General features: G+C 39.4%; 1 protein-coding gene and 1 long non-coding RNA gene across 2 annotated transcripts in view; both read right to left on the reverse strand.

Annotated features, from left to right (window-relative positions):
- Window positions 1–10848: 10848 nt before the first annotated feature.
- Window positions 10849–16349, reverse strand: LOC132362748 (uncharacterized). Its single transcript, XR_009502465.1, has 3 exons — window positions 16173–16349; window positions 15391–15552; window positions 10849–11053 (listed from the first exon to the last, which is right to left on the reverse strand). It is a non-coding gene; the product is annotated as an uncharacterized LOC132362748 (long non-coding RNA).
- Window positions 16350–20739: 4390 nt separating this feature from the next.
- LOC132363425 (uncharacterized) overlaps window positions 20740–27471 on the reverse strand; it is a 44303-nt gene continuing 37571 nt past the window's right edge. Inside the window, exon 6 of the mRNA XM_059919126.1 lies at window positions 20740–20844. Coding sequence (XP_059775109.1) covers window positions 20755–20844 — 90 coding nt within the window. The 3' untranslated portion in view covers window positions 20740–20754. The remainder of the gene's footprint in view (window positions 20845–27471) is intronic.

Genomic DNA, 27471 nt, shown 5'->3' on the forward strand with positions numbered 1-27471 from the left:
GCCACTCTGACAGGTGTGAGGTGATATCTCATTGTAGTTTTGATTTGCATTTCCCTGATGATTAGTGATGTTGAGCATCTTTTCACGTGCCTGGTGGCCATCTGTATGTCTTCTTTGGAAAAATGTCTACTCAGATCCTCTGCCCATTTTTTAATCAAGTTTTTTTTTTTTTTTGATGTTGAATTATATGAGTTCTTTGTATATTTTGGACCCCTTATTGAATATATTATCTGCAAATATCTTCTCCAATTCAGTAGGTGGTCTTTTTGTTTTGTTAATAGTTTCCTTTGCTGTGCAAAAACTATGTAGTTTGATGTGGTCCCACTTGTTTAGTTTTGCCTGTTTCCCTTGCCTGAGGAGACATATCCAAAAAAAATTACTAAGACCGATATTGAAGAGGGTACTGCCTATGTTTTCTTCTAGAAGTTTTATGGTTTCAGGTCTCACATTTAAGTCTTTAATCCATTTTGGTTCTTTGGTTATTTTCTTAAATTAATTTATTTATTTTTGACTGCGTTGGGTCTTTGTTGCTGCACGCGGGCTTTCTCTAGTTGCGGCGAGCGGGGTCTACTCTTTGTTGTGGTGCGCGGGATTCTCATTGTGGCAGCTTCTCTTGTTGTGGAGCACGCGCTCTAGGCACACGGGCTTCAGCAGTTGTGGCACGCGGGCTCTAGAGCGCAGGCTCAGTAGTTGTGGCACACAGGCTGAGTTGCTCCGTGGCATGTGGATCTTCCTGGACCAGGGCTCAAACCTGTGTCCCCTGCATTGGCAGGAGGATTCTTAACCACTGTGCCACTAAGGACGTCCTTTTAATCCATTTTGAACTTGTTTTTGTGCATGGTGTGAGAGAGCAGTCCAGTTTCATTATTTTTCATGTAGCTGCCCAGTTTTCCCAACACCGTTTGTTGAAGAAGCTGTCTTTCCCTCACTGTATGTTCTTGGCCCTTTGTCATAGATTAATTGCCCATATAAATGTGGATGCATTTCTGGGCTCTCTATTATGCGCCATTGATCCATGTATCCATTTTTGTGCCAGTACCACACTGTTTTGAATACTGTAGCTTTATAATATAGTTTGAAATCAGGGAGCATGATACCTCCAGCTTTGTTCTTCTTTCTCAAGACTGTTTTGGCTATTTAGGGTCTTTTGTGTTTCCATACAAACTTTAGAATTATTCTAGTTCTATGAAGAATGCCATTGGCATTTTGTACTTATTTTAGAATCTATTCACAGCAAATTTCATTAAACATACTCACACACCAAATTCTTTTGTTTTTTTGCTTTCCCACTAAGGATTTATAATTCAGCAAATAGTTACACATTTGATTACAGAAAAACAGGGAGGTGGGTTTCTTTCTGTTCAACAAAAATGTAACATGAGTCACACATGCAAGCCACTTCTGAAATTTTTAATTTTCTAGCAGCCACATTAAAAAGTGATAAAGGAACAGGTAAAATTAATTTTAATAATATATTTTATTTAATCTAATATATATACACATTATTGTCATTTCAAACCTGTAGTCTATATAAAAAAACTATTAACAAGCTATTTTACGTTTCTGTTTTGTACTAAGTCTTCAAAGCCCAATGCATATTGTAATTGACACGTATGTCACATCTCAATTTGGACTTGCCATGTTTCAAGTGCTCAATAGCCACATGTGGCTGGTGGCTACACACTGACAGTGCACATCTAAGATAACAAGTATGTTTCTACAGAACATCTTTAATCTTGAACTTGTCCTATATTATTTTCCCTGTCTGAATGTAGAATAACCCACAAAGAAAAAATAGGTCGGACTTCCCTGGTGGCGCAGTGGTTAAGAATCCGCCTGCCAATGCAGGGGACACGGGTTCGAGCCCTGGTCCAGGAAATTCCCACATGCCGCGGAGCAACTAAGCCCGTGCGCCACAACTACTGAGCCTGCGCTCTAGAGCCCGCAAGCCACAGCTACTGAGCCCGTGTGCCACAACTACTGAAGCCTGTGTGCCTAGAGCCCGTGCTCTGCAACGAGAAGCCACTGCAATGAGAAACCTAATTTTTTTTAAAAATAGGTACTATGGGTAATGACTCACAGAGAGAATACCAAAACATCAGGAAATATTATTATTACCTTATATCACAACTATATTATTACATCAATAACATATTGAAACTATATTATATCAAAACAATAAGGTATCTGAGAACCAGTACTGTATGTTTAGTGGCACTTACTGCTCAATAAGTATTGTGGAAAATTTCCTAGGAGACCAGTCTCATTTGAGACTGATATACATAAGCCATCATGTACTTACAAATTATGTTGGACCACGCTGGAGAGGAAAAACATGTAAATAAACAACATTCCACTCTGCTAAACTCTATTTCTCTCAACCACTTCAATGCCACCAGTCTCACCAAGCCAGAAATAGGGGAAGCCGTCTTTTCAGGTCCCATTTATAATTCGTCAGCACAAGTTCCACTGCCCCCTCAATAAACAATCTTGCACCTGGAATTTTCCTCTATTCTACTTTAATTAATGATACACGGTAAACCTTATTACATTCTGGAAAGGTCCACCTAAGAACTTTCAAACTCTGAAAATCTTATTTCTGAAACATGGTTCTTTCCTTTCTTCTACGCCTACTAAATCTACTCTTTGTCCATAGTATAACCTCTGACCTATCCCTAACTTTTTGTTATTCACCTCCATTCTGGTTTTATTTGTTTTTCTCCCAGCCTGAGCAATCATTTCAAATACAGCCTCACATCATCTTTTTTTTTCCAGTCATGTTTATTTTTTACAAACCTTTACTTCTGTATTAAACAGTTTTCTCCATTCTACCCTCAGACTTATGAACCTTCCTGCACATGGTCATGTATATGCTTGCCAAGCACATACACAGTATATCAAAAGTCCTCGGAATTCTATTCTCAAGCATCGTATTTTCTTCCCTTGTATTTTCCCTGTGGAAAATTTCAATTTCCCATGGTAACCGGCAAAACCGGTACTTTGAGAAGAAAGCAGACCCAAGATCTCAAAGCTAAAAAGAAGTGATGGAGCATGGATTTAAGATTAAATGGTCTGTCTTCAGATCCTAAGCTCTTAACCACTAATTCTGTAAGATTTCATATATGTAAAATTCTAGAAAATGCAAACTAATTACAGTAACAGAAAGCAGACCGAGGGTTGCCTGGATATGAGGGAGGAAGTTGGGAGGAGAGAAGAATATCAGGGAGAGGCAGAAGAAAGGGGTTACAAAGAGGTACAAGAAAACCTTGGGGACAGGTGTTCTTTATCTTGACTGTGCCATTGGTTTCAGAGGTGTATGTGCCGAAACTTACCAAACTGTACATTTTGAATATATGCAGTTTATTTGATGGCAATAAATTTGATTTTTTTAAGTAAGCAAAATTAGAAAGCATGGTATTAGAACAGGAATAAACCAACAGACGTTTGCCACAGAAATGCAAGCCCAGACACACACACTCACACCATTTAGTGACCCATACACATATAAACAGAGGTGACACTGTAATCAGTGAGGAAAGCACAGAGTATCTGATAAACTGTTTTCAGACAACTGGCTACCCATACTGAGGGAGGGGGGAAGAACCCTGACTCATATCATACACAAAAATGAATTCTAGATGAATTAAAGCTTTATATATAGAAAGCAAATCTTTAAAACTTTTAGAAAGAAAGATACTGTTTAAGTATCTTTTAAGACAGGGCAGCATGGAAGGATGTTTTTTTTTTAAAGACCCAGAAAGGATACATCGTAAAGAAGAAATACTGGTAAAGCCAACTACCTTAAAATTCAAAACTCCTACACGTCATTTACCATATTAAAATGTTTTAGTATTTTACCTATATTTTAAGTGCCTGAAATAGTTCTTAGTAAACATACTACTAAGGAAAATAGAGGCATATTTATACTAATTTTTTTTTTTAATTTATTTTATTTTGTTTATTTTTATTTTTGGCTGTGTTGGGTCTTCGCTGCTGTGCACGGGCTTTCTCTAGTTACAGCGAGCAGGGGCTACTCTTCATCGCAGTGTGTGGGCTTTTCATTGTAGTGGCTTCTCTTGTGGCAGAGCATGGGCTCCAGGCGCACGGGATTCAGCAGTTTTGGCACGCAGGCTCAGTAGCTGTGGCTCGTGAGCTCCAGAGCGCAGGCTCAGCAGTTGTGGCGCACAGACTTTGTTGCTCCACGGCATGTGGGATCTTCCTGGACCAGGGATCGAACCCGTGTCCCCTGTATTGGCAGGCGGATTCTTAACCACTGCGCCACCAGGGAAGTCCCTACACTAGCTTTTTAAAATGTTGATATTTTGTGAACTGGTCAAAATAAATATGATGCAATACTGAACTTCAAGTTTCAAAATGTATGACCATTTACAATCACTCCAAAAAAATTAAATACCTAGGTCTAAATCTAACAAAACATGTATAGGCTCTGTATGCTGAAAATTACAAACGGCTAATGAAAGCAACTGAAGAAGATCTAAATGAGTTCTTCCCATGAATAGTATATGAAATGGAAACTTGACATGTGTAAAGATAGCCAATCTACTTAAATTTTTCCTCAAAGATGAGGAAAAAGAAAAGATTACTCAGCAGTGACCAAAAAAAAAAAAAAAAGTGTTTTACTGACAAACAGTAGAACTACAATAAGCCAAGCCCAGCGAATCCAAAAGATGTTACGTTACAAATTTCCAGTTTTGGTGCCTGAATTCAGCACTAGAGAGTTCAGAGCAAGAACTAAAATCCAATGCAGAACAAAGATGGAATACATGATCACCACTGAGTTCTCCAATGGTCCTTTCTAAAGTGCAAGGTGACAAAATTCCTTAAGTTACCCCCAGTTTTCCTTCATCTACCTATTAAAATCAGAAACACTCCACTATGCAAAGAAGGAAAAAAGGTCCAGAAGGGAAATGTCAGAACAGACTGAATAATTATTCAATAGGGAGAAAAGAACTGCCACCACAGAGCGAAGATTCTTGTGAATAGGAAATTCAACGACCAGGCTGTCGAGATGCCAGAAGAACTCACTGACCCTTATCCACCTGGCGTTTGTTGAGGCTCAGCTCCAGCCGGCCTACGTGGCTACTAGTTCCATCTGACAGCATGAGATGTGGCTCCTATTAGTGAACCCATTACAGGGCATCCATCAGTCAGGGCGAGTCAAGAGGGAGCTCCTTGAACCCTCTGACCCGCTGCACAGTTAAAGAGGTCAAAGTCTTAGAAAGTACACATGCCAGAAATCTAAAAATAAATAAATCTCATGCCAAGTCATTTCTACCTAATTCCTACATTCTAGTTTGTATTCTGTATACTATATATTCCACTTCTAATATGTATTCTATATATCCCAATAACCACAAGCAAAAGAACAAAGCAACTCACCTTAAAAACATTTTACCCAATACCCTTGAAATACACTATTAAATTCTTATTGCAGAAGTCAAAAGCCCAGACATTTAAACCTGTAGATAAGCTTGAACTGCCTTGTCTCTCAGTTCTTCTCAGCATTAATTTCAGAAAAATGAAAGGCTTTCCATCTGTGGGTCAGGAATCAGAACACAGCAGGAAAACGTCCCTCATCACTTCTAAGTGTTTCTCATTCTGATGGGACCAATGTCTCAGGATAATAACTGTGAGGCCTCATATTGCTGCTTCTTTACCAAAAGTACCCAGATGCCCCAGCTGCACTTTTACGTTAGATCCCTGACTCTGCTAAGTGACCTGGAAATGGGCCTGCACGAACCACCACTCATAAATACCCGCATGCCGATTTGAGGGAATGTCAGGTATGAGACCCACAAGAATTGGTGACCGAAAAAGGTAAAGAATGAAAACTCCTGTTATAAACATACAAACCTTTGGTGTTACTGCAGTGGGAAATGCAGGTTTTGATATTAAAAATATTTCGTATCACAAATATTAGCCACAGAAACTACCCAAGCCCACAGTCTAATTACTAAGTGATCTTTTCAATTCAAATCACCTGTGTACACTTTTTCTTGATCTGCTTTTTCATGCAATGCAGAATTTAAATGGGCTAGTCTGGAGAGCTGAGATAAAAATAACCACAAAAACCACTTTGCTACTACTAGATTAATTGCTCTGAATTCTACACTGATCTTCTGGTTTGGTGTGAACTAAATTCAGAGTATAATTTTGCGTGAGGTCCGTATTTTGCAAACCACAAAAAACATATTCAGGAAAACCCCTCACAGACTAGCAGGACACACAGTCATCACCCTAACACCATTCTTGGCAGGAGGAATAAGACCTTTTTTATTCACATCAACTGAGCTGGAGGAACAGCATCTAACCAGCTTGCCAAGCATCAAGGTCTGTGGCAAACAGGTTAGGCCAACTTCAACAAAATCAGAAGGTTTTTCCTCCACAAGACTTTCTCTACCAAAGGACATGAACAGAAAAATGGCTACCTTGCTGTTTGGCCTTTTACTTCTGACCACAAAAGTATTAATTATCTCAACCCATCTTAACCTTCTTTTGTTTTACATCAATAAACAGATCTACCTAAGAGCACATTAGCACTAGTAACTGCATGCCAGTAACAATGGCATGTTTCCTATAATTCCTCTTTTGCAATTATATGACTCACTGCCTTTCTAACTCTCTGACCACACCTTTTCAGTTTTCTTCACTGGATCCGCTGTCATTTCCCCCTCTTTACATCTCACTCGATACAACCTTCCTCTGGAGAAACCAATTCATCCCTAAGGCTTTAGCCACTACCCCCATAATGACAGCTTCCTAATATTTATTCCTAGCCTATTCCTAGCCCCAACCAGTTCTAAAAACCTGAGATTCTAACAAAAGTTTCTGCTTTCACTGAATATTTAGTTTAGAATGAGCTTTTTTGGTTTTAATCTTTTCTTTGAAAGGACCTTTAAAGATCACCTAATGTGGTCACACATAAATGTAAGTTAAATCTGAGTACTGTCTACTATATTATTTTCTGCATTTTTCCTGTATTTCATAAATTTTTTTTTTAATTTATGTATTTATTTATTTGGCTGTGTTGGGTCTTTGTTGTTGCACGTGGGCTTTTTTTTAGTTGCGGCAAGCGGGGGCTACTCTTAGTTGCGGTACGCGGGCTTCTCATTGCGGTGGATTCTCTTGTTGCGGAGCACGGGCTCTAGGCGCGTGGGCTTCAGTAGTTGTGGCACATGGGCTCAGTAGCTGTGGCTCACGGGCTCTAGAGCGCAGGCTCAGTAGTTGTGGCGCACGGGCTTAGTTGCTCTGCGGCATGTGGGATCTTCCTGGACCAGGGCTCGAACCCGTGTCCCCTGCTTTGGCAGGCGGATTCTTAACCACTGCGCCACCAGGGAAGTCCCCATAAACTTTTAAAAAGGTAAATAATCTAAACTACTCCTAATTTTAAAGCTGAGGAAATCAAAGCCGAAACTAAGTGACTTGCCGAAGATCACTAAGTATAATTTCCTATCACCACATCTCCCACTGTTCCTATCACCACATCTCCCACTGTTCCCATCTAGAAAGGAGGATGACTGAAGGGCGTTGGGTCATGAGGCTGAGAGTGTACACAAGCAGACCTTTTTAAAAGGCTATTTCAACTGCACTGAGTTCTGTCTGACATCCCAACAACAGGTTGAAGAGCTCAGAGAAACTTGCAAAAGGCCACAGGCAGAGATGTGTCATTCAACAGTGCACAGTTTATCTGTACAAAGGTGGGGAGAGGGCTACAAAGTTATCATCTAAAAAAACCAGTGGTGATATTTTAAACCCACTGATATTTAATATTCACCTCCAAATTCAGATGAGAACTTCATAATTTAAAAAATCTATTCTAGCCACATTAAACATCTATTCTAACCTTAGGAAGTTGGTATTATTATTCTTCTCAGTGACAGACGAGAAAATGGAGGATTACAGAGGTAAGATAACTCATCCAAGGTCACATAACTAATAAATGTAGAAGGCTATTTCAAGCCTAGGTCTGACTCCAAAGCCCATGCTTTGACCACAGTGCTACTAAATCCAGACCACCTCTGTGAAGGTCAACCTATTAAAGGAGATGTTCATAAAACTGGAGCAATTCCATAGATACTATACACTGTACACTGCCCAACACAAAAGGACCTCATTCCATGGACCCTGAACAGGAAAAACACCAGGTCTTTTCCCACATCCCGTTTTTCCTTCAAGAATTTTAAAATTTAAAAAAAAAACAAAACCAAAAAACTCCTGAATCCATGTTCTTTTTCATTATGTGCTTAATTTTGTGATTTGAGAGCTGGATGAAAGTCTAGGGTAGCTTCAGAGAGGAGGATGAGATCGATAAAGAGCAATTATAGTGGGCCTCCCTGGTGGCGCAGTGGTTAAGAATCCTCCTGCCAATGCAGGAGACACAGGAGCGAGCCCTGGTCTGGGAAGATCCCACATGCCGCGGAGCAACTAAGCCCGTGCGCCACCACAACTACTGAGCCTGGGCTCTAGAGCCTGCGAGCCACAACTAATGAGCCCGTGTACCACAACTGCTGAAGCCTGCAAGCCTAGAGCCTGTGCTCTGCAATAAGAGAAGCCACCGCAATGAGAAGCCTGTGCACCACAACAAAGAGTAGCCCTTGCTCGCCGCCAACTAGAGAAAGCCCGCGCGCAGCAACGAAGACCTAATGCAGCCAAAAATAAATAAATAAAATTATTTTTTTAAAAAAGAGCAATTATAGGAACAGAAAGATAGCAATTATAGAAATAGGTGAGAACTTTCAAAGAGCTGGTTCAAACTGTCTTTTATGGGATCCAACAGGAGAAAGCTGCTTTGGAAAAAGTGAGCCTTGTCAAGTGTCACCAGAGTAATTTAAGAAAAAATAGCAAATCCTGATAAACAGGCATATAACATTCATATAATCACCCCAAATTCAAAAGGAAGTTAGCTTTTCTACTGTTATCTTTTAGAATGAGACCCTTATATTTGAGCAGTAGTCCTAATAACTTACAGGGGTAATTGCTGAAACTCAGTTAGTCCTAAAAACAAATATAAAAACCATCCAAGAATGACCACAAATACAGTCTTTGTTCTCTATGGTACAAGAAACCAATCACAAGCCCATCTGTATGAGACCTAGCTAATAAGAACACTATTTCAGAGGGGGGTACAAAGAGAAGGATGGGTTGCCAAGGGGAAGAAGTCATCTATTAGACTGTGACAAGCTTTTAAGTGTTTGCATTATCATTAACCAACTGCCTGGTTCCCTGGTTCCCACACCTGCCACCTCCATCCAAAACTATCACAGCAGCACTTGCCAACAGGCTCAGCTCCAAAACACTGGCGCCCTCTTCTGACCCTTTTGTAGTACTGCATTCATACCAGGCACTGATGTGAAAATCTCTAATAAAGCCACAAATTAATAAATTTGCAGGTAACATTTTTCAGATAATTCTGTATTTGCAATTCCCTGAATAAACCTTAATTTAGCTTGATAAAAATGTTAAATAGCAGACCTTCTACATAAAATTTATGCCAATGAAAAGAAAAGCAACAATGTTCTCTTACCGTTTTAACAGTTTACATATATTAGCTGATAGTATTACAAGAATTAGAAGGATGCCAATAACTGACAGACAAAGACCTTACTATGTGCCAGGCACTAGGAGTGAATAAATTAGTTTAATGCTAACAACCTAATGAGGCAGGAACTCCTCTTCATCTTACAGGTGTAAAACGAGGCACAATGAACTTAAGTAATGTGCCCAGGACCCTGCACCTGGTAGCAAGTGGTAAAACTGAAGTTCACACTCAGTAACTGTGACTCCAGAGCCAGAGCCTTATCTACCCCAAAATATCCCTCTGAGGTATCATGATAAAATGAAACGTGATCAAAATAGAAAAAGTATAAGTTGTAAGGAAAATTATAAATACATCATCCAAATCTCTCATTTTCAACAAAATCCCTAACTGTAAAAAAATAAAATACTACATGAAACATTTTGGTCATTTTCCCATTCCCCCTCGCTTGAAGATTCTGAACTTCTGGGTCTAAGATGTTTTTATGCCTTCTTTTTACTACCCATTCCTTTCTTCATTACACTATGCCTTTATTTATCTATTACCTTGTTCTTGAAAAGAAAAGAAAAAATTAATCCATACTATACGCTTTATTTTTCTTCTATAGAGCAGAACTGCTTACCTATTCCTACCTAAATTCTCTATTTCATTGAGATCTTTAGAAAATATTTTCCTTAAGACAGTAAATCCAAATAGCATCATCAATTCCTTCTCATTGCAAATATGAGAGATTCTCATCTGCCTGGAATTATTTAGTGTGTTCCTACCTCTAATCAAGGCTGGCAGACTAGATAATCTTCTAATATTTCTAAAAATGCTAACTTTATTTTCAAACAGGACATGAAGGCACATGTCTAATAATCTGCAGTTCAAAACAAGATTTATCTCAAACATTTCTAGATTCCACAGTTTGCCTACTTAAAGCTATTCATAATACCAAAAATTAAGGACACTTAATAACCCAACACAGGCTGACCAAGCTCACTCCCATTCATGACTGAAAGATTTACCACGGGTGAAAACAAATGCTTTTACAACTATCGTTTCATTTCATAACATTAGTTTAAAGTCTACTTAGAAGCACAGACTTAGTCAAAGTCTGAAGTATCAAAAATATATATTAACTGCACCGGTTTAATTTGTTAGATACAAGAACAATAGAAACAAGATGGTTATAGTTTAGTACTATAACTGACCACATCGCTAAAGAATCCATCGTAACATTATTCATAGCTCCCGTATCTCAACACAACAAGAAGTGCACAGGTAACACACAAGAAAAGGTGCCAAGGAATGGGCTCCGTGCAAATCCCACAACTCCTTTTACCTCGTTCTGCAGGATGGCAGCCCTCGAGGCTCCTTAGCAGTCAAGGACTCCTTCAGCACTTCAATGTGCTGCTTGCTGTCTGAGAACTGGTTGGTGAGTGTTTCTAGCTTTGTCTGTAGGGCTAGTAGTTCTGTGTCCTTTCTGGACAGCTCCTGCTTCACCTGACCAATCTAGAGAAGAAGAAAAAGCAGTGTAAGGAAAAAAGAAATAAAACCACCACCTCTGATCTGGATCTTTGACAGATCCACGTCAAGATATACAGCATTAACTTTATGACAGGACACAATTCATCTTTTTGCACCATCTAATCTTAGCTGACCACCCCCCCCAAAAAAACAAAGCTTATTCAACTAATAGCAAAATTTCCAGTTTTCATTTATTGTCTCCCCTAAACTTTTGAAATCCATTAGAAAAGGAATGGAAGAAGAAAAATCCCAATTCACTTAGATGACTATGAGACAGCAGTAAGCATCTGAACACGACTAAAGCAGTTTTCATCTTATTAAGTCATAAGAAACTTCAAATCATACAGCAGGACTAGTGTAGATGGAATACAGAAAGAAAAAAGAAACTTCCTACTATTGCTATTTAAACTCAAAAGCTGCACATTTATTTTTTCATTGTTGTTTTTTTCATTCTCAAATGAAAGTGTACATAAAGTCCTTCTTAAAAAGCCACTTTAGTGTTATAAGGCATTATAAACATGTGCTTTCTAAAAATTATATAATTTTGAGGAGTTAGGGGTACTGACCTAAAAGAAAGATTCCACCTACAAAGTTATATTACCTACAACATGTCATATCAACTAAATGGATAAAAGTATATAACCTAAATAAAGAACGCATAAAATCTCATTCTCTAAGAATCTACATGTGTAATCAAATTTGAATTACTCTGACAGAGTAATCCATACATCAACAGGTGCCACTCACTCCCCCAGAAATTTTTCTCATCTTAACTTAGAAAACATTTAACATCAAACATCTCCTTTACATTTCTACCGTGTTTCTAAGAATTTTTACTCTTTTATTCTAAATGTAAGCCAAATTAACAGAAATCATATCTGTTTTTACATTGTATCTACTGCCTAAGCAAGGTAGCTATGCACTAAAATATAGACTCTTGGAAGTATAAATTTCACAAGAAGTCAGTAATCTCAGTACCACTGATGAAACAAAAAATACTTTTTAAAAAGCTGAATGTATCTAAAGTATTTTGACTGAAATAATCTTAGGCATAAGGGACAAAGTTTTTGAGAACAATTTCCCATGAGAGAGTATGAAATAAATTTTACTGTAATTAAAATTACTTTTAAGGAGGACTAAAAATAAACTTATAATTTACTGTTCTGTTTCATCAGGAAGACAAGCATTTTTCTCATATGCATGAAATCTCTACTTACAAATAGAATATTCATTCATTCAACAAACATTTCTGTGTGCTCACTGTATGCAAAATACTCGCAGCTGCTAAGGACATCACTGGAAGATAGCTGTAAACAGCAGCTACTTCCATCCTGTAACACAGATACGTACCCAGGAGCTGCCACATACTGTAATGGTGTAGCATCTTTCATGACATCCCTTTACCAACATCCCACCCCTAACAAACAGAATGCACTAAAAACGCACTTGTGGTATGAATGAATAGTCAGGAGAAACGTTCAAAATGTTCTCACCTCATCAGCTAAAGAACTATGGCTTAAAGATTACTCAAATTTCCAGCTACCTCTAGACCATGTGATCAAAAATAAATATAAAATCTCAGTTTCCTCATCATCTGCATTACTAAATAATCCTCAAATAATGCTATACTGACCATAAAGACTGAGAAAAAGAAGAAAATATCCTAAATAGAAGAGTTTAGAAGCACAAATTTTCCTTAAAAGTTAGGAGCATAAGGCTTTTGCAGTCAATCCCATGTGAGAACGAACGAGTGTGTCTTCTTGGGTAACTACCTCTCTAAGCCTTGGTTTCCTAATCAGTAAGATGGAGAAAGCAAACCAGTGCCACTGTACTGCGTACAGATTAAACCAAAAAAATGTAGAGAATGTTTAGCCTGTTGTTCGACACAAAAAGAAATTAATAATACTAGCTGAGGAAAAAAAAGTTATAGATCAACTTCTCCTCTAGACAATACATGGTTACAACAAACCAAATTGGACCCTTTTAGACAAAATATCTCACTTTTCTATCTATACTATAAAGTGGTCCATAAATAGCAAACACACTAAATTAGCACAAGTGGTTTTTTTTTTTTTTCTTTTAATGCTGCATTCCAGTCTTATCCTACCGTAATTTTCAGAAGCAGTTTTTTTCCTGACACTTGTGAGACAAATGCGTGCACAGCCTAGTATAGGGCAGTGGAGTGCAGAGCTTACCAGCACAGGTTCTGGAACCAAATGGCTTGTGTAAAAATCAAACTCTGCCTCTTACTAACTGTGCTTCCTGAGCACCACTGTGTTACCTCAGCTTCCTTATCCATAAATTGGGTTGAGAATATACCTACCTTAGTAGGTTATAAAATGCTTATAGTAAGTACTCAAGTGTCAGCTATTTTATTATAATCATTTTATCACAGTTTGAAATGGAATTTCAAGTTCTCTAGACAGATGATTGAGCTACTGAATAGATTTAGAGACTTTAAGTTTCACGCTACTTCTAACTGACCAGATAACTAAATAAGCTAATCACTTCTATACATCTGTTCCAAAGAAAGTAAAATTTGTTGCAAAATCACCTATCGGGGACTTAAAGATGATGTCTACATATGAAGGTAAAGCACTTCACTCAAGAAATCAGACTCAAATAAACCCTGGGTGATGGACCTAGAACATCTGCACATTCTTTGTACCTAAGAAGAGAAAGAGACCATTCACATAAATCAACAAGTTTCTGGTTAACAGGAAAGGAGTCGAGAAAAAACAGCTTTGAAGCACCATCCACACAGTGACAAAGCAACAATAAAAAACCAGGGACAGGGCTTCCAGAGCACATGAGGGCTCGCTGCACACAGGGTGGCACGTGGGTCAAACCGGTGAACAGGAGTCAGTTAAAGAGCAGAGCAGGCTGGTCAGTGCTAGTCCCGGGCAAAGCTGCCGACCACAGAGTGAAAGTGTGAGCACCCAGAGCCAGAGCAGCAGGGTCCCACTGTGGGATCACTGCACGCAAAGGGTAAATCTTTCGGCAAAGACCTCTGCCTGAAGACCAGCCGCTCTCTTTTTCAGCTCCTCCCCTTGAGCCTCTTTCGAATTTAGCTCCTCCTTCAGTTGCTCTACCTGTCACGACACTGTTATTCTTTTTCACTCATGTGTCAACTTAGGTCTTCTTATTATCTGCTTTTGAGCCAGAACAGTAACTGGAAATAACAATAACTCATATAACACAATCAAATCTGTTCCCCTAATTTCCTCTTCAAAGGACCCTAGATGGGCTCACTATTTTCACAGGGTAATGGACTGAAATGTGCTAATCAGCAAATGGGAAGCAGAGATGATATTTTATTTTGTTCTCAAGTTAGAATGATAAATCAAAACTAACAGAAAGTTGGATATGTGAATTTTTAAGTTCTAAAAGTTACATGAAATTGGCCGTAGTCATTGATAACAGATTCTTAAAATAACAGAGGAATATTCTACTGACTTATATGCAGGTATGGGTATCAGAGAAAGAAGCCAGAAACTGTATCATTAAAGGAACAGTGTTCACTTCTGAGAAATTAGGGAACTAACACAATTGGGATATGGGGGGCAGGGGGAGGGGGAGGAACACTTATTTTCTAGCTAATATTTTATAATTGAAATTATGATCTTTAAAACACCACAGACCTGATAAACTGATAACTGTAATAAACTAAGTCCTCCAATTTGCCTAAAATAGTTCATAGGATCAAAATAAATGCCTTTGGCTCTAAAGAAGGAATACTGTGACTGAGGTTATAATACAGACTGATATGTCTCAGCGATGCCTATCCTACTGTACATACACCCCAAGTGCACGTGGGAAACAATAAACCTGATACACATGGGTCTTCTCCAAGGGAGAGCGCAGAGGGCTTTCCTTTAGGGAACTGTGTTTGAAGGGAAAACACGATTTTATTTAAGCCATTTCAGGAAAAAAAAGGGGAGGTGGATTCAGTCTCTTAGGCTGAATTTGACTTCTAAATTTGTTCACAACACATAGAGAACGCGATGTTTCATATGGTGAGAAAAACTCATCTGGATGTAATCCTACTAATCGCCTCAGAAGTACTGGTAGACATGAAATGTTAAACTGTGATAATACACACTTAGCCTCATACAAGTAATTTTCTTTGAAGTGAAATGTGAAATAACTATACAACATCAGTAATTCTGACTTTAATTCTGGGAAAGTTCTATCTGAAAGAATTACGGTACAAGTATTCTTCCCTGAAGCCTGATAAAACAGCGTGAGGTCCATCATCACTAAAGAAGTAGGAACATGCATCAATTTTTCAAACCCCATTTAAAAATCACGGTATCACACACCATGACCTTGTTTTTCATAAATTTAGAATGGCTCCGATAGACCTCCATTTGCCTCATTTCTTCCTCTCGTTCTTCAGTACTCAAAGCCCCGTTCGATTTCAGCATCTGAATCTCCTCTTCCAAGTCTCAGAGCCCACGCTCCATAGAGGAAATTTTTGAATCCTGAGGACAAAGGAAGATTTAGACATTAAAGTATTCGCAAAAAGTCAGAGAGGTTGCACAAGTCTGTCTTTACAGATGTGAAGTTTAATAAAGATAAACAAATATGTAGAAATATTGCAACTGGTGCCTTGCTTCTAAAATATATCCTTCATGGCCATATGGTGGAGAGGACTGAGACTGAGATCTATAGTATGATTTTTCCTCTATCCTTTCCTCTGCACCCTTTTGATTAAAATTGAGAGTATTAACTAAAGAAGTAGAAGCAATGGAAAACTAGTTAAAGTTTCTAAGTACTTTATGGTCAACAAACTTCTAGTGAAAACATCTGTAATATTAACAGTAAAACCTTTTCTAGCTATAATATTTTATCGTTTTACTTGACCCCCCCTAAAAGGCTTATTTCTGCCCCCAAAGGAGTGGGGAAAAGAGTAAGAAGGTTTCAAAGATTTACACAATAATGCGTATAACCCTTATCTACAATAATAAAGATCTGATAACGTCCCACTGCAGAAAAACAAAGGGATGAATAATTACGTTAACAGTTACACTTTATCACACAGTGGTCCCGCCTTTTCCACAGTTTTACTTTCCGTGGTTCTGCTTTCTGTGGTTTCAGTTACCTGAGGTCAACTGCGGTCAGAAAATATCAAATGGAAAATTCCAGAAAAAAACAATTCAGAAGTTTTAAACTGTGCACCGCTGTTCCAATCAACACGATGAACTCTCACACCATCCCATTCTGTCCCACCGGAACGTGAATCATCCCTTTGTCCAGTGTACCCGCGCCCGTTAGGCACTCACGGCAGCCACCTCGGTTATCAGATGGACAGTCCTGGCATCACAGTGCTTGTGTTCAAGTGACCATTTTTACGTGACAGTATTTTATTTAATACCGTCCCCAAAGCACAAGAGTAGTATGCTGGCAATTCAGATTTGACAAAGAGAAGCTGTAAGGTGCTTCTTTTAAGTGAAGAGGTGGAAGTTCTCACTAAGAGAAAAAATCATATGCTGAGGTTGCTAAGATCTACAGTCAGAACGAATCTTCCAGCAGTGAAATTGGGATGAAGGAAAAAGAAATTCGTGCCACCTCAAACTGCAAAAGTTACGGCTACAGTGCATGACAAGTGCTTAGTTTAGATGAAGAAGGCATTAGATTTGTGCAGTAAGATACTGAGAGAGAGAGAGAGAGAGAGAAAATGAGACCTATTCACATAACTTCCATCACAGCATACTGTTATAACTGTTCTATTTTACTATTAATTACTGTTGCTAATCCCTTACACACTGTGCCTAATTTATAAAATTAATCATAGGTATGTATAGGAAAAAACATAGTATATATAGGCTTTGGTACCATCTGTGGTTTCAGGCATCCACTGAGGGTCGTGGAACCTATCCCCTGCAGATAAGAGGAGGCTACTTACTGCATTAGTAATCTTACTTATTCGCTATACTTCACCATGCATTGCAAATATCTCATAATGATTTCTAAAAAGAAACGTCACTGTCCTTGTAAATCAGCATCACCACGAATATCACCTCCTCGTACAACATCCGTCTATACTCATTTTCTTGGTTTTGTCTGTCACAGTATCCAGTTTATCCCCAGATTGCTTTAGATGTCATCAATTACAGAAAAACTCCTACAAAGAATAGATACTTTTACATCTATAGTTGCATATGCTTATTCACCTAAGAAGTAAAGACCTTAAAGAGCATAAATTCAGTATAGCTTTATTTTATTTGGAATTTTAGAGAAACCATTCCTTTAGGAAGAAATTTTGAGACTGACTTCCTCTTTTCACTTTACCTCAAGCCTGTCTTGACTGACTTTCCTTGTTATCTGAGAGTATGCTGATAAGAGTTAAAGGATTTATCATGAGACACTTACAGCTAGCTATTTTTAGGTTCGGGGGAGAGGCGAGGGCTGTACTCCTCTGACTTGCATTGCATTACCTTTAAAAATAACACAACGAAAATTTTCTTTTACAAATCTATTCAAATGAAACTTACATTTGGTTCAAAATTAAACATATTAAATTAACACAATCAGAGACACTCTAAACCTAAACCAGGATTTTGATTTACTCGTTTAAAGCTATCCCGGCCCATGAAGAATAAACAAATAAACGGCTTCAAATGCACTATCTGAAAATCCCAACACAGACAGAGAGGCAGCTCTTGACCAAATCAGACACTCACTATCAAATCATGCACCATAAAATCTGCACCTAAAAAGGGACCATAACTGCAGCTCTGAAAGCCATGAGGCAGAAAAAGAACCTGCCAGGCTACTTTCTGGGATGAGGCCAGAAAATTAACGCCTGATATGTTGGACTAGTTGTAGCACCGACCAGTACTCAGGCTGGGTTTATTTGAGGACAGCCCTTTCCAAGGAGGCTTCTTACTCCTAGAATGTATAATAACTAAATAAATAAATTCTTTATCATCTTACTACTCTATACTTCCCCAGCCCTGGGTCTCCCATCATTAATCAACCAACCCCACTGAGTCCACTGAAATCCTCTTTTCCTTGTTAAATTTCCCAAATGCTCAACTTTTTTTCAAAAGTTGTCTCCCTGCTCTAAGTAAACCCAGGCTTTCCCAAAGGATATAATTTCCCCCAACGCTCTCCATTGAAGTTCACTAATCCACCAGCATCACAGAGTGGCAGGGACAAGTGTGGGCATCCTCCAGGTTCCTCCATGCTGCTCCCATTTAAAGCTCACACTCCTCTTCACTCTCCCTCTGCACGGCTGCCATCTAGGGGCTTCCCCGTCACTCCCGCCCGCTGAAGAAGTCTTCAGCACCCGGCTGACAATAGATCTCTCCTTCAAATGCCACTCTTGCCATAATCCTAAGATTTCAATGTCCGAATTCCTTGACATCCGTAATGCCAACGCCTTCATCCTCCGGTCCATTTTAGCTATCCAGTTTACAAGACCACATCACCCAGGCCTCTCCTCCCAGGCCTGACACACCGTCACTCACATTAACTGCTGCTCTTGTATCTCACAGAGTCCTCCACCTCCCTAACTTCTACATTTTCTCCCAACCTGTCCATCCATTCTGAATTCTCTTCCCTCCTATCCAGGCTACATTCCTGGACTCATCATCCCAACTACTCCTTCACCTCCACCCTCAATTCACTTGCATCCCAGTAATTCTGCCATATCTACCCAGCAAAACTCTAACCCTACAGCAGTCCAGTAATTCCTCCCTGCTCCTCCACTGCTAAAGGGAAAAGAAGAAGTTAGAGAAGGGAGAAGGAAGCAGAGGGAAGAAAGTGGGAGAAAGGAGGAGGGAGAGGAGGAGGAGAGAGAAAAGAATATTACGTCACCTTGAAGACAGCTGGGCTCTTTTATTGTCCACCATCACCTCCTTTCCCATTTCCCCCAAAGACCAGTCTAGGTCTTCATGATCCTCTCAAGCTCATGCCACACTCTCAGCATCTCAGCTATTTCATCTGCAATTTCAACATAACATCTACCTGACCCCACTGGGCCACCAGAATCTCAGTCTCTTGCTTCTTAGCAGAATGGCTGGAGGTTAACACAACTTAAAATAGATCTACTGCCAGTTAAAACCAGTACACTTCCCTGTGCCATCAAAAGGCAAGCAAAATAATTCTGTGAATACAGGTACACTCGTGTGTTTTTAGGTTCCAACAGGGATCAGGAAATAACATGTACCAATAAACTTGTGGGAAATGTGAATATGTAATTATACCTTTCTAGAGGCTGTTTACAAGATTATGTTCAAGACTATGAATTGTCTAACTATAAAGAACCCAGAATCCACTAATTTGGTATTTGTTTGGTAAACCCTTTCCCCAGTGAGAATAAAGATGTATACAACAATAAAAACAAAGTTTTAAGAGGAAATCTTCTAAATTAAGAGAACCATTCTGATAACTGTACTTGAGAAGCATCTATTTACATAAAACTATTTATATACCAAAAACTAAAGACTCTTGCCACATCAACAAATATTAAATGAAGGCACATGATGCAAAACACCGTGTCAAATTTTTTAGGGGATACAAAGAAGTTAAAAAAAGAGACAGAGAGGGCAGGAGGGGGAGAGGGAGGGGTCCCTATCTGTAAGAGTCTTCTAGCTCTTGCAAGAAGGAATATGTTGTTAATAAAAATAATAATAGCATAGCAGCTAACACTGACTGAATGTTTACTATGTGCCAGGTCCTGTTTAAAGTGTTTTACTTGTTTTAACTAATTTAAACCACAAAAGAACCCATGGGATAGGTACTATTGTTATCACCATTTATCAATAAAGAAATTAAGGTATGGAGAGGTTAGGTTACTTGTTCTATGTCACACAACTGGTTAAATAAAGCCAGGTTTTGAATCCAGGCAATTTAACACAGAAGGCAAGCGCTTAGTCACCAATCACCATAACGTTCAGCCTAAAGATTTCTAACTACTCAGTAACTTAAAGCAGAAGTTTTCAAAGTATAGTCCGTGAAAGCCTGGGGGTGCCTCCTAGCCCTTTTGAGAAGTCAAAACTATTTTCATAATAATACTATGACTTTATGTGCCTTTTCCACTGTGTTAACACATGCACTAAAGGTATAAAGGACAGGCAAAAGCGCTCGTGCCTCTGGACAACAGCGCCAAACCGTGCTAGCCGTCAGTGTAGTCTTCAGTGCCAGCACTCTCAGACAAAAAAGAAAACTAAGAAAGAACATTTTTAAAACACTGGCTCACTTAGGAATGTCCCTGGTGACTTTTCATATGCTCAGCCCTTGAGTATGTATCTCTGTACCATGCTGTGTGACGACACAGGAAGGGGCCAGGCCCGGCTGCTGCACCTGGGTGTGACGCTGCTCCCAGGACAGCACTGGGTGCTCTGTGAGCTGCAAGCCCAATCAGGTACTTTTTTCACGGAACCCTATTCTTAACTCGAGAGAAGAACTGACACACAAACTTGGTATTTGGTGGACATTTTCTTAAAAACAAATGAAATGAGTCATTTTAAGAGAATAAGGGGCCCTGATATCAAAAGGTTTGAGAACAGCTGACTCCAAGAAATGCTGGACAAGAGGAAACGAAACTGAAGTTCTTTTAACGTGTCATTTTCATTAAGTCTTACTATTTCTTCTCAGTCTACAAAATGAGTGAACTATTATTACATACCACTTTCTTAAACTCACACATTAAAGTGTGAAATGACACATAAGATTCCTTAGGAAGTTCTCATCTTCATTTCGATAACAGTTTGCAGAGCTTTAGTTTTGGCAGAATCGGGGGCATTCTCAAATCTCCGATGCATCTCCTATACAAGAGAAGCAAAAAAGAGAGTACGTGTCCTCCTTTTCACTCTCATTTTTTCAACAGGGGAGTGGAGAGGCAAGGGAGTAGTAGTTACATGCAAAGATGACTACCCCGGCCTTGTAAGACATTCTGATCCACTTTCTGTCTTCCTGACCTTTCCCTGTGGACCAGGGAGCACACAGACTGCATTCAGGCTAAGGGGTACAGGAGGGTCCCCGTCTCTGCACACCTGGTTATACACGGTAAGTCACACAGACCCCAGCCACCACAAGAGGTGAAGCTCCGGCACATCCCCAGGTTGTGTGTCGCTCTTCCACAGGACTCCAAGACGTATTATCAGAACTCCAAACAATCCAAAAAGGGGATTAGAAAGAGTCCCTTTTTAAAAGGAGAAATCAGGACTTCCCTGGTGGCGCAGTGGTTAGGAATCCGCCTGCCGATGCAGGGGACACGGGTTCGAGCCCTGATCCGGGAAGACCCCACATGCCGCAGAGCAACTAAGCCCATGCGCCACAACTAGTGAGCCTGCGCTCTAGAGCCCATGAGCCACAACTACTGAAGCCCGCGCGCCTAGAGCCCGTGCTCCGCAACAAGAAAGGCCACCGCAATGAGAAGCCCGCGCACTGCAACGAAGACCCAACACAGCCAAAAAGAAATAAATTTATTTAAAAAAAAAGAAAAAGGAGGAATCAAAGTAGCCACAGTCCACACTGCACAAAACAACTGAAAGCATTTGTGTGGACAACCTCCTTTGCACAGCATCCTCCCCCAGAGCAACAACCACCGGGCTACCTACGATGGAAATCTCTCTCCAGAGGGGCTACAATCAGAAAAAAAAAGAAGGTAAGACTGCTGAACAAGTTTCCTAAACAGTCTACAGGTAGCAAATGGCAGAAAAACATAGCTATTTTTTTCAATCCAAATGTCAGTGCGTTCAGGATCAGAAAGGAAGGAAGGAGATGGCAGAATATCACAGTTTCGGGTCTTCAAGGATCACCCTGAAGTTACCAGACCTCCTCAGGCTATTTTCTTGTCAGATTCTGGGAATGTCTCTGAGTCAGCCAGTACTTCCAGAGTACCCTGGTACAGCCCCTAGCGATGGCAGAGAATACAGATGGATATTTTCCATCTGAACAGTGCTGGTGAAATTCTAGCCCTGCCCTCTGCTCTGCCCATTTGACATGTATATAGATGTTTACTAGGTCACTCAAACTTATTTCATCCAAAACAAAACTCGTCATTTTCTCCTCTTTAACCTAGCCCCTCCTCTGAAGACTGATGAGTCTTGCCCATCTCCTTAAATGGCATTACCCTCCCGGTGGTTCAAGCCAAACAGCACAGTGTCTCCTTTCATTCCTCCCACATCTTCACTTCCTACCACCTTCTAGAGCAGGTCCTAATTGTTCCAGCTTCAAAAGACTTCTTGAATTTATCATTTCACTCCAGTTCCAGTCTAGTTTCAGCCTAGATTACTACAACAGCCTCGAGTTAAGTTCCTTTCATTTCCTCTGTCCATTTTAAAGAAAGCAATGGTGTACTCTAGATAAAGCATCAACAAATCACGGCAATAGTCTGTTTTCAATCCTTCAACGAGTTTCCTATTTACTTCTCACCCTCTACAAGGTCAACACAATCTGATCATAACAGACAGAAGACTAGCTCTCCTGTCATAAACTATGTTAAAATTAGACAAAAATGCATAAAGCAACTGTTTTCAGACGCTGGAAAACAAGCAGCACAGGAGTATGATCCTTGAGAGAAGAGAAACTAACAAGGTTATGGTCCGGACTTGCTATCCAATATGTGATGCAGGGAGAGGAAGACCAAACAGAAAACAGCAGTCCCGCAGAGCTCAGAAGACAGATCAGTGGGTAAGAGTCCCAAAGACAGGAGAAATGTGCAGAGCAGAATGACACAGAGGAAGAAGCTAGCCAGAAAAGCAGCAGTGTCTGATCTGACAGGGGTCCCCTGGAGTCTTTGACCAAATACTAAGCCTGCATGTACAGGGAAAGACTCCACAGTGTCAAAGAACAACTACCAGAGAGCTATGAGTTGAGCAACTACCTGAACGCACATGGGGCTGGGAAGAATTCAAGCTCCAAAGAGCCAGAGTGGAGAGAACATCAGAGGCACTGAGCAGAGACACCAGAAAGGTCACGTCTTAGGAGTAGAGACAGTCTAGCCCTGGAGGGAAGGCTACCTAGACTAGAGCCAACAGAGTGTAAAAGCAAGTCTCGTTAAGGATCGAGTTAATCCACAATTAACCCCTGCAAGATAAAACACTTCATTAAGACAGTAAAATGCAGAACACATTAATCCAGGACAAAATCTGAACACATTAGTTCAGGCCATAATCACCTCTCACCTGCATTAAAACAACAAACTCATCAGTTACCCCCCAGCCTCCAGTCTGTCCACACTGAGTCTACTCCCTACACTGTAAACAGGTGATAAATTGGGCACACAGATATTAGGGAAATTTCCAAATGCTTTACAGTGAAACTATTACAATTTCATTTTAAACTCTAGCAAGCATATCAGCAATATATAAGGAAAGAAATCCATTTGAATAAAAAAAAAATCCTCTTCTGCTAAGGAACTAGGGTGCACTTTAAACCATTCGCAGGCATAAAGCTTTCCTGTTAAGAGCTTGTAAAACCTATCAGTCCTAACAGATCTCCATTCAAAGGCCTGCGCATTAAAGCTCATTATGAACACATCCTGCAGTCAGTGGGCTGACCAACTCCCCTTTCCCAGAGAGCACATCGAGCCTCTGACTCCTGCACCGTTAATAAAGGGAGAGGACTCTGCGAATAAAAAAGAATGTACCATTCAGACAAATGTAAGAAGTCGAATGTGCTAGTGCTTGCTTTATTTCGCTCTTTTTAGCCTGAAAATTTTCACTCTACACAAATTAAAGAAAGCTCAGAGATTCATACAGGTAGAATTATCTGGATCTTGTTATATTGTCAACTGTGGTACACGGTAGAAAACGTGTTCAGTTCCTCTCACTGATTTAATAAAGAATAATGACTAGAGAAAGAAAACAAACAAGTTAGGAACAAAATTTCTCCGTTGTTAGTAGTTTCTTTCTTTTTAAAAGTAAGTCAACATTTACTTACACAACTGAGAGAAAGGAGCATTTGTGACTGAAAAGTAGTACTTATGTCTGAAATTTCTTTCTTTCAAGTTTCAGGTTTTAGCCTCCAGCACCCTTGGTTCAAGGCTAGACGTCCCTTCAGCAGATTTCAATCCTCCACACAAGTTCTGGGCTTACTGTACTCCACACGGAGAAGTGAAGAAGGAACCCTCACTACTCCTCCTGTACCTCAACTCTGCCATTGTCAGACAGCACTGCACTTTGACCCTTTACCATCTCAAGTAACAGCATGCTTCTGAGAAAACATATCTTCCTGTCAAAATGGAAATGAGGTACAAATGACACAACAAAAAAAAAAAGATGAGGAAGGATAACCTGAATCAGTAAGTTATGCGATGCAACTGTTCACACTTTCCAAAATCACTAGCAAAGGGAAAACTAACTAGGGACCCTTTTTCTTTTTTAATTCTTCCTACTCTTTGTCCAAAGTTTCTGTTTTTTCTATATACGTTTATTTCTCTTTTTTTCCCTCTAACCTCCTCTGCTTTTACCTGACAACTGCCAAAGATACAGATGGGCATTCCTCAGACATGTTACAGCCAAAATTCCTGGCCTAGAACCTAGTTAAAGAATAGGGCTTTTTTTTTTAAACATCTTTATTGGAGTATAATTGCTTTACAATGGTGTGTTAGTTTCTACTTTATAACAAAGTGAATCAGCTATACATATACATATATCCCCATATCTGACACCTTCTTTTTTTTTTTTTAACATCTTTATTGGAGTATAATTGCTTTATAATGGTGTGTTAGTTTCTGCTTTATAACAAAGTGAATCAGTTATACATATACATATGTTCCCATATCTCTTCCCTCTTGCGTCTCCCTCCCTCCCACCCTCCCTATCCCACCTCTCTAGGTGGTCACAAAGCACCTAGCTGATCTCCCTGTGCTATGCGGCTGCTTCCCACTAGCTATCTATTTTACGTTTGGCAGTGTATATATGTCCATGCCACTCTCTCACTTTGTCACAGCTTACCCTTCCCCCTCCCCATATCCTCAAGTCCATTCTCTAGTAGGTCTGTGTCTTTATTCACGTCTTGCCCCTAGGTTCTTCATGACCTTTTTTTTTTTTTTCCTTAGATTCCATATATATGTTAGCATACGGTATTTGTTTTTCTCTTTATGACTTACTTCACTCTGTATGACAGACTCTAGGTCCATCCACCTCACTACAAATAACTCAATTTCATTTCTTTTTATGGCTGAGTAATATTCCACTGTATATATGTGCCACATCTTCTTTATCCATTCATTGTTGATGGACACTTAGGTTGCTTCCATGTCCTGCCTATTGTAAATAGAGCTGCAATGAACATTCTGGTACATGACTCTTTTTGAATTATGGTTTCCTCAGGGTATATGCCCAGTAGTGGGATTGCTGGGTTGTATGGTAGTTCTATTTTTAGTTTTTTAAGGAACCTCCATACTGTGCTCCATAGTGGCTGTATCAATTTACATTCCCACCAACAGTGCAAGAGGGTTCCCTTTTCTCCACACCCTCTCCAGCATTTATCGTTTGTAGATTTTTTGATGATGGCCATTCTGACTGGTGTGAGATGATATCTCATTGTAGTTTTGATTTGCATTTCTCTAATGATTAATGATGTTGAGCATTCTTTCATGTGTCTGCTGGCAATCTGTATATCTTCTTTGGAGAAATGTCTATTTAGGTCTTCTGCCCATTTTTGGATTGGGTTGTTTGTTTTTTTGATATTGAGCTGCATGAGCTGCTTGTAAATTTTGGAGTTTAATCCTTTGTCAGTTGCTTCATTTGCAAATATTTTCTCCCATTCTGAGGGTTGTCGTCTCATCTTGTTTATGGTTTCCTTTGCTGTGCAAAAGCTTTGAAGTTTCATTAGGTCCCATTTGTTTATTTTTCTTTTTATTTCCATTTCTCTAGGAGCTGGGTCAAAAAGGATCTTGCTGTGATTTATGTCACAGAGTGTTCTGCCTATGTTTTCCTCTAAGAGTTTGATAGTGTCTGGCCTTATATTTAGGTCTTTAATCCATTTTGAGTTTATTTTTGTGTATGGTGTTAGGCAGTGTTCTAATTTCATTCTTTTACATGTACCTGTCCAGTTTTCCCAGCACCACTTACTGAAGAGGCTGTCTTTTCTCCACTGTATATTCTTGCCTCCTTTATCAAAGATAAGGTGACCATATGTGCGTGGGTTTCTCTCTGGGCTTTCTATCCTGTTCCATTGATCTATATCTCTGTTTTTGTGCCAGTACCATACTGTCTTGATTACTGTAGCTTTGTAGTATTGTCTGAAGTCAGGGAGCCTGATTCCTCCAGCTCCGTTTTCCGTTCTCAAGATTGCTTTGGCTATTCGGGGTCTTTTGTGTTTCCATACAAATTGTGAAATTTTTTGTTCTAGTTCTGTGAAAAATGCCAGTGGTAGTTTGATAGGGATTGCATTGAATCTGTAGATTAAGAGTAGGGCTTTTAAACCTCAAACACTGCTGCAAATCTTAACATGAGAGCAGTTGCACTAAACAAGGTTTGTTGACTAAAATATTATAGAGACCAAAATTAACATACGTGTAAATGTTTTAAAACAAATTAGTATTTTAATTTTTTTTTTTTTTGGGGGGCCATGTTGTGCATCATGCGGATCTTAGTTCCCCGACCAGGAATCGAACCCGTGGCCCCTGCAGTGGAAGCGCAGAATCCTAACGACTGGACCGCCAGGGAATTCCCAACAAATTAGTATTTTATTCATCACAATAGGATCTACATTTCAAAAAAACAGGAGCACATATAGAACTGAAATATTTATTCAGCCTATAGACAATGCTTGGTATGCATATGGATAGCCAATCCAAAAATTCCATAGCCAATTCAGGTATGTTCTGCCAACAGACTGAGAACCAAACTTTGGTGTATCACGGAATCACCTGTAAAGCCTGTTAAAACTCCATATGCCTGGCCCCAGGCACTAACCACGTCTTGACTCTAGTTCAGTATGTGTCCAATAGGTGTCTTCACGCTTCTATCCATCAAAGGAAAGGCACTCCAGTAAACAATACAAAATCTAACAATAAGTCACGTAACAATGTAATTTCAGTACAAACAGAAAATATAATGCTTAATTTAATTTTTGTTTTTCTTCTTTGGCTTTTATTTGGGGGAATTATTTACCTGCTATCTCCAGAATCATGTTCATAAACAAAATGGAAAACTAATCACAAATGTTCCTGGATATGAATGCCATTTTAATGTTACTGTATTTCATCAAATCTAAGATGCCACTGATTGTAAGGTAAACCACTGTTTAATGTGTTGGAAAGAAAAGAAGGAAATGCCTCCAAATAAACCATGACCCAAGCTTCTATCATTCAGAATTTTTATTTTATACTGATTGCAAGACCCTTTTTTACTTATTTAACCATAAAGTTTAATCATATATCATTTTGAACTGTTTTATAACTTTCTCCATACCAATAATTGTTTCAATGCTGGTTC

The sequence above is a fragment of the Balaenoptera ricei genome, chromosome 3 (genome assembly GCF_028023285.1).
Source record: "Balaenoptera ricei isolate mBalRic1 chromosome 3, mBalRic1.hap2, whole genome shotgun sequence".
Taxonomy (NCBI): Eukaryota; Metazoa; Chordata; class Mammalia; order Artiodactyla; family Balaenopteridae; genus Balaenoptera; species Balaenoptera ricei.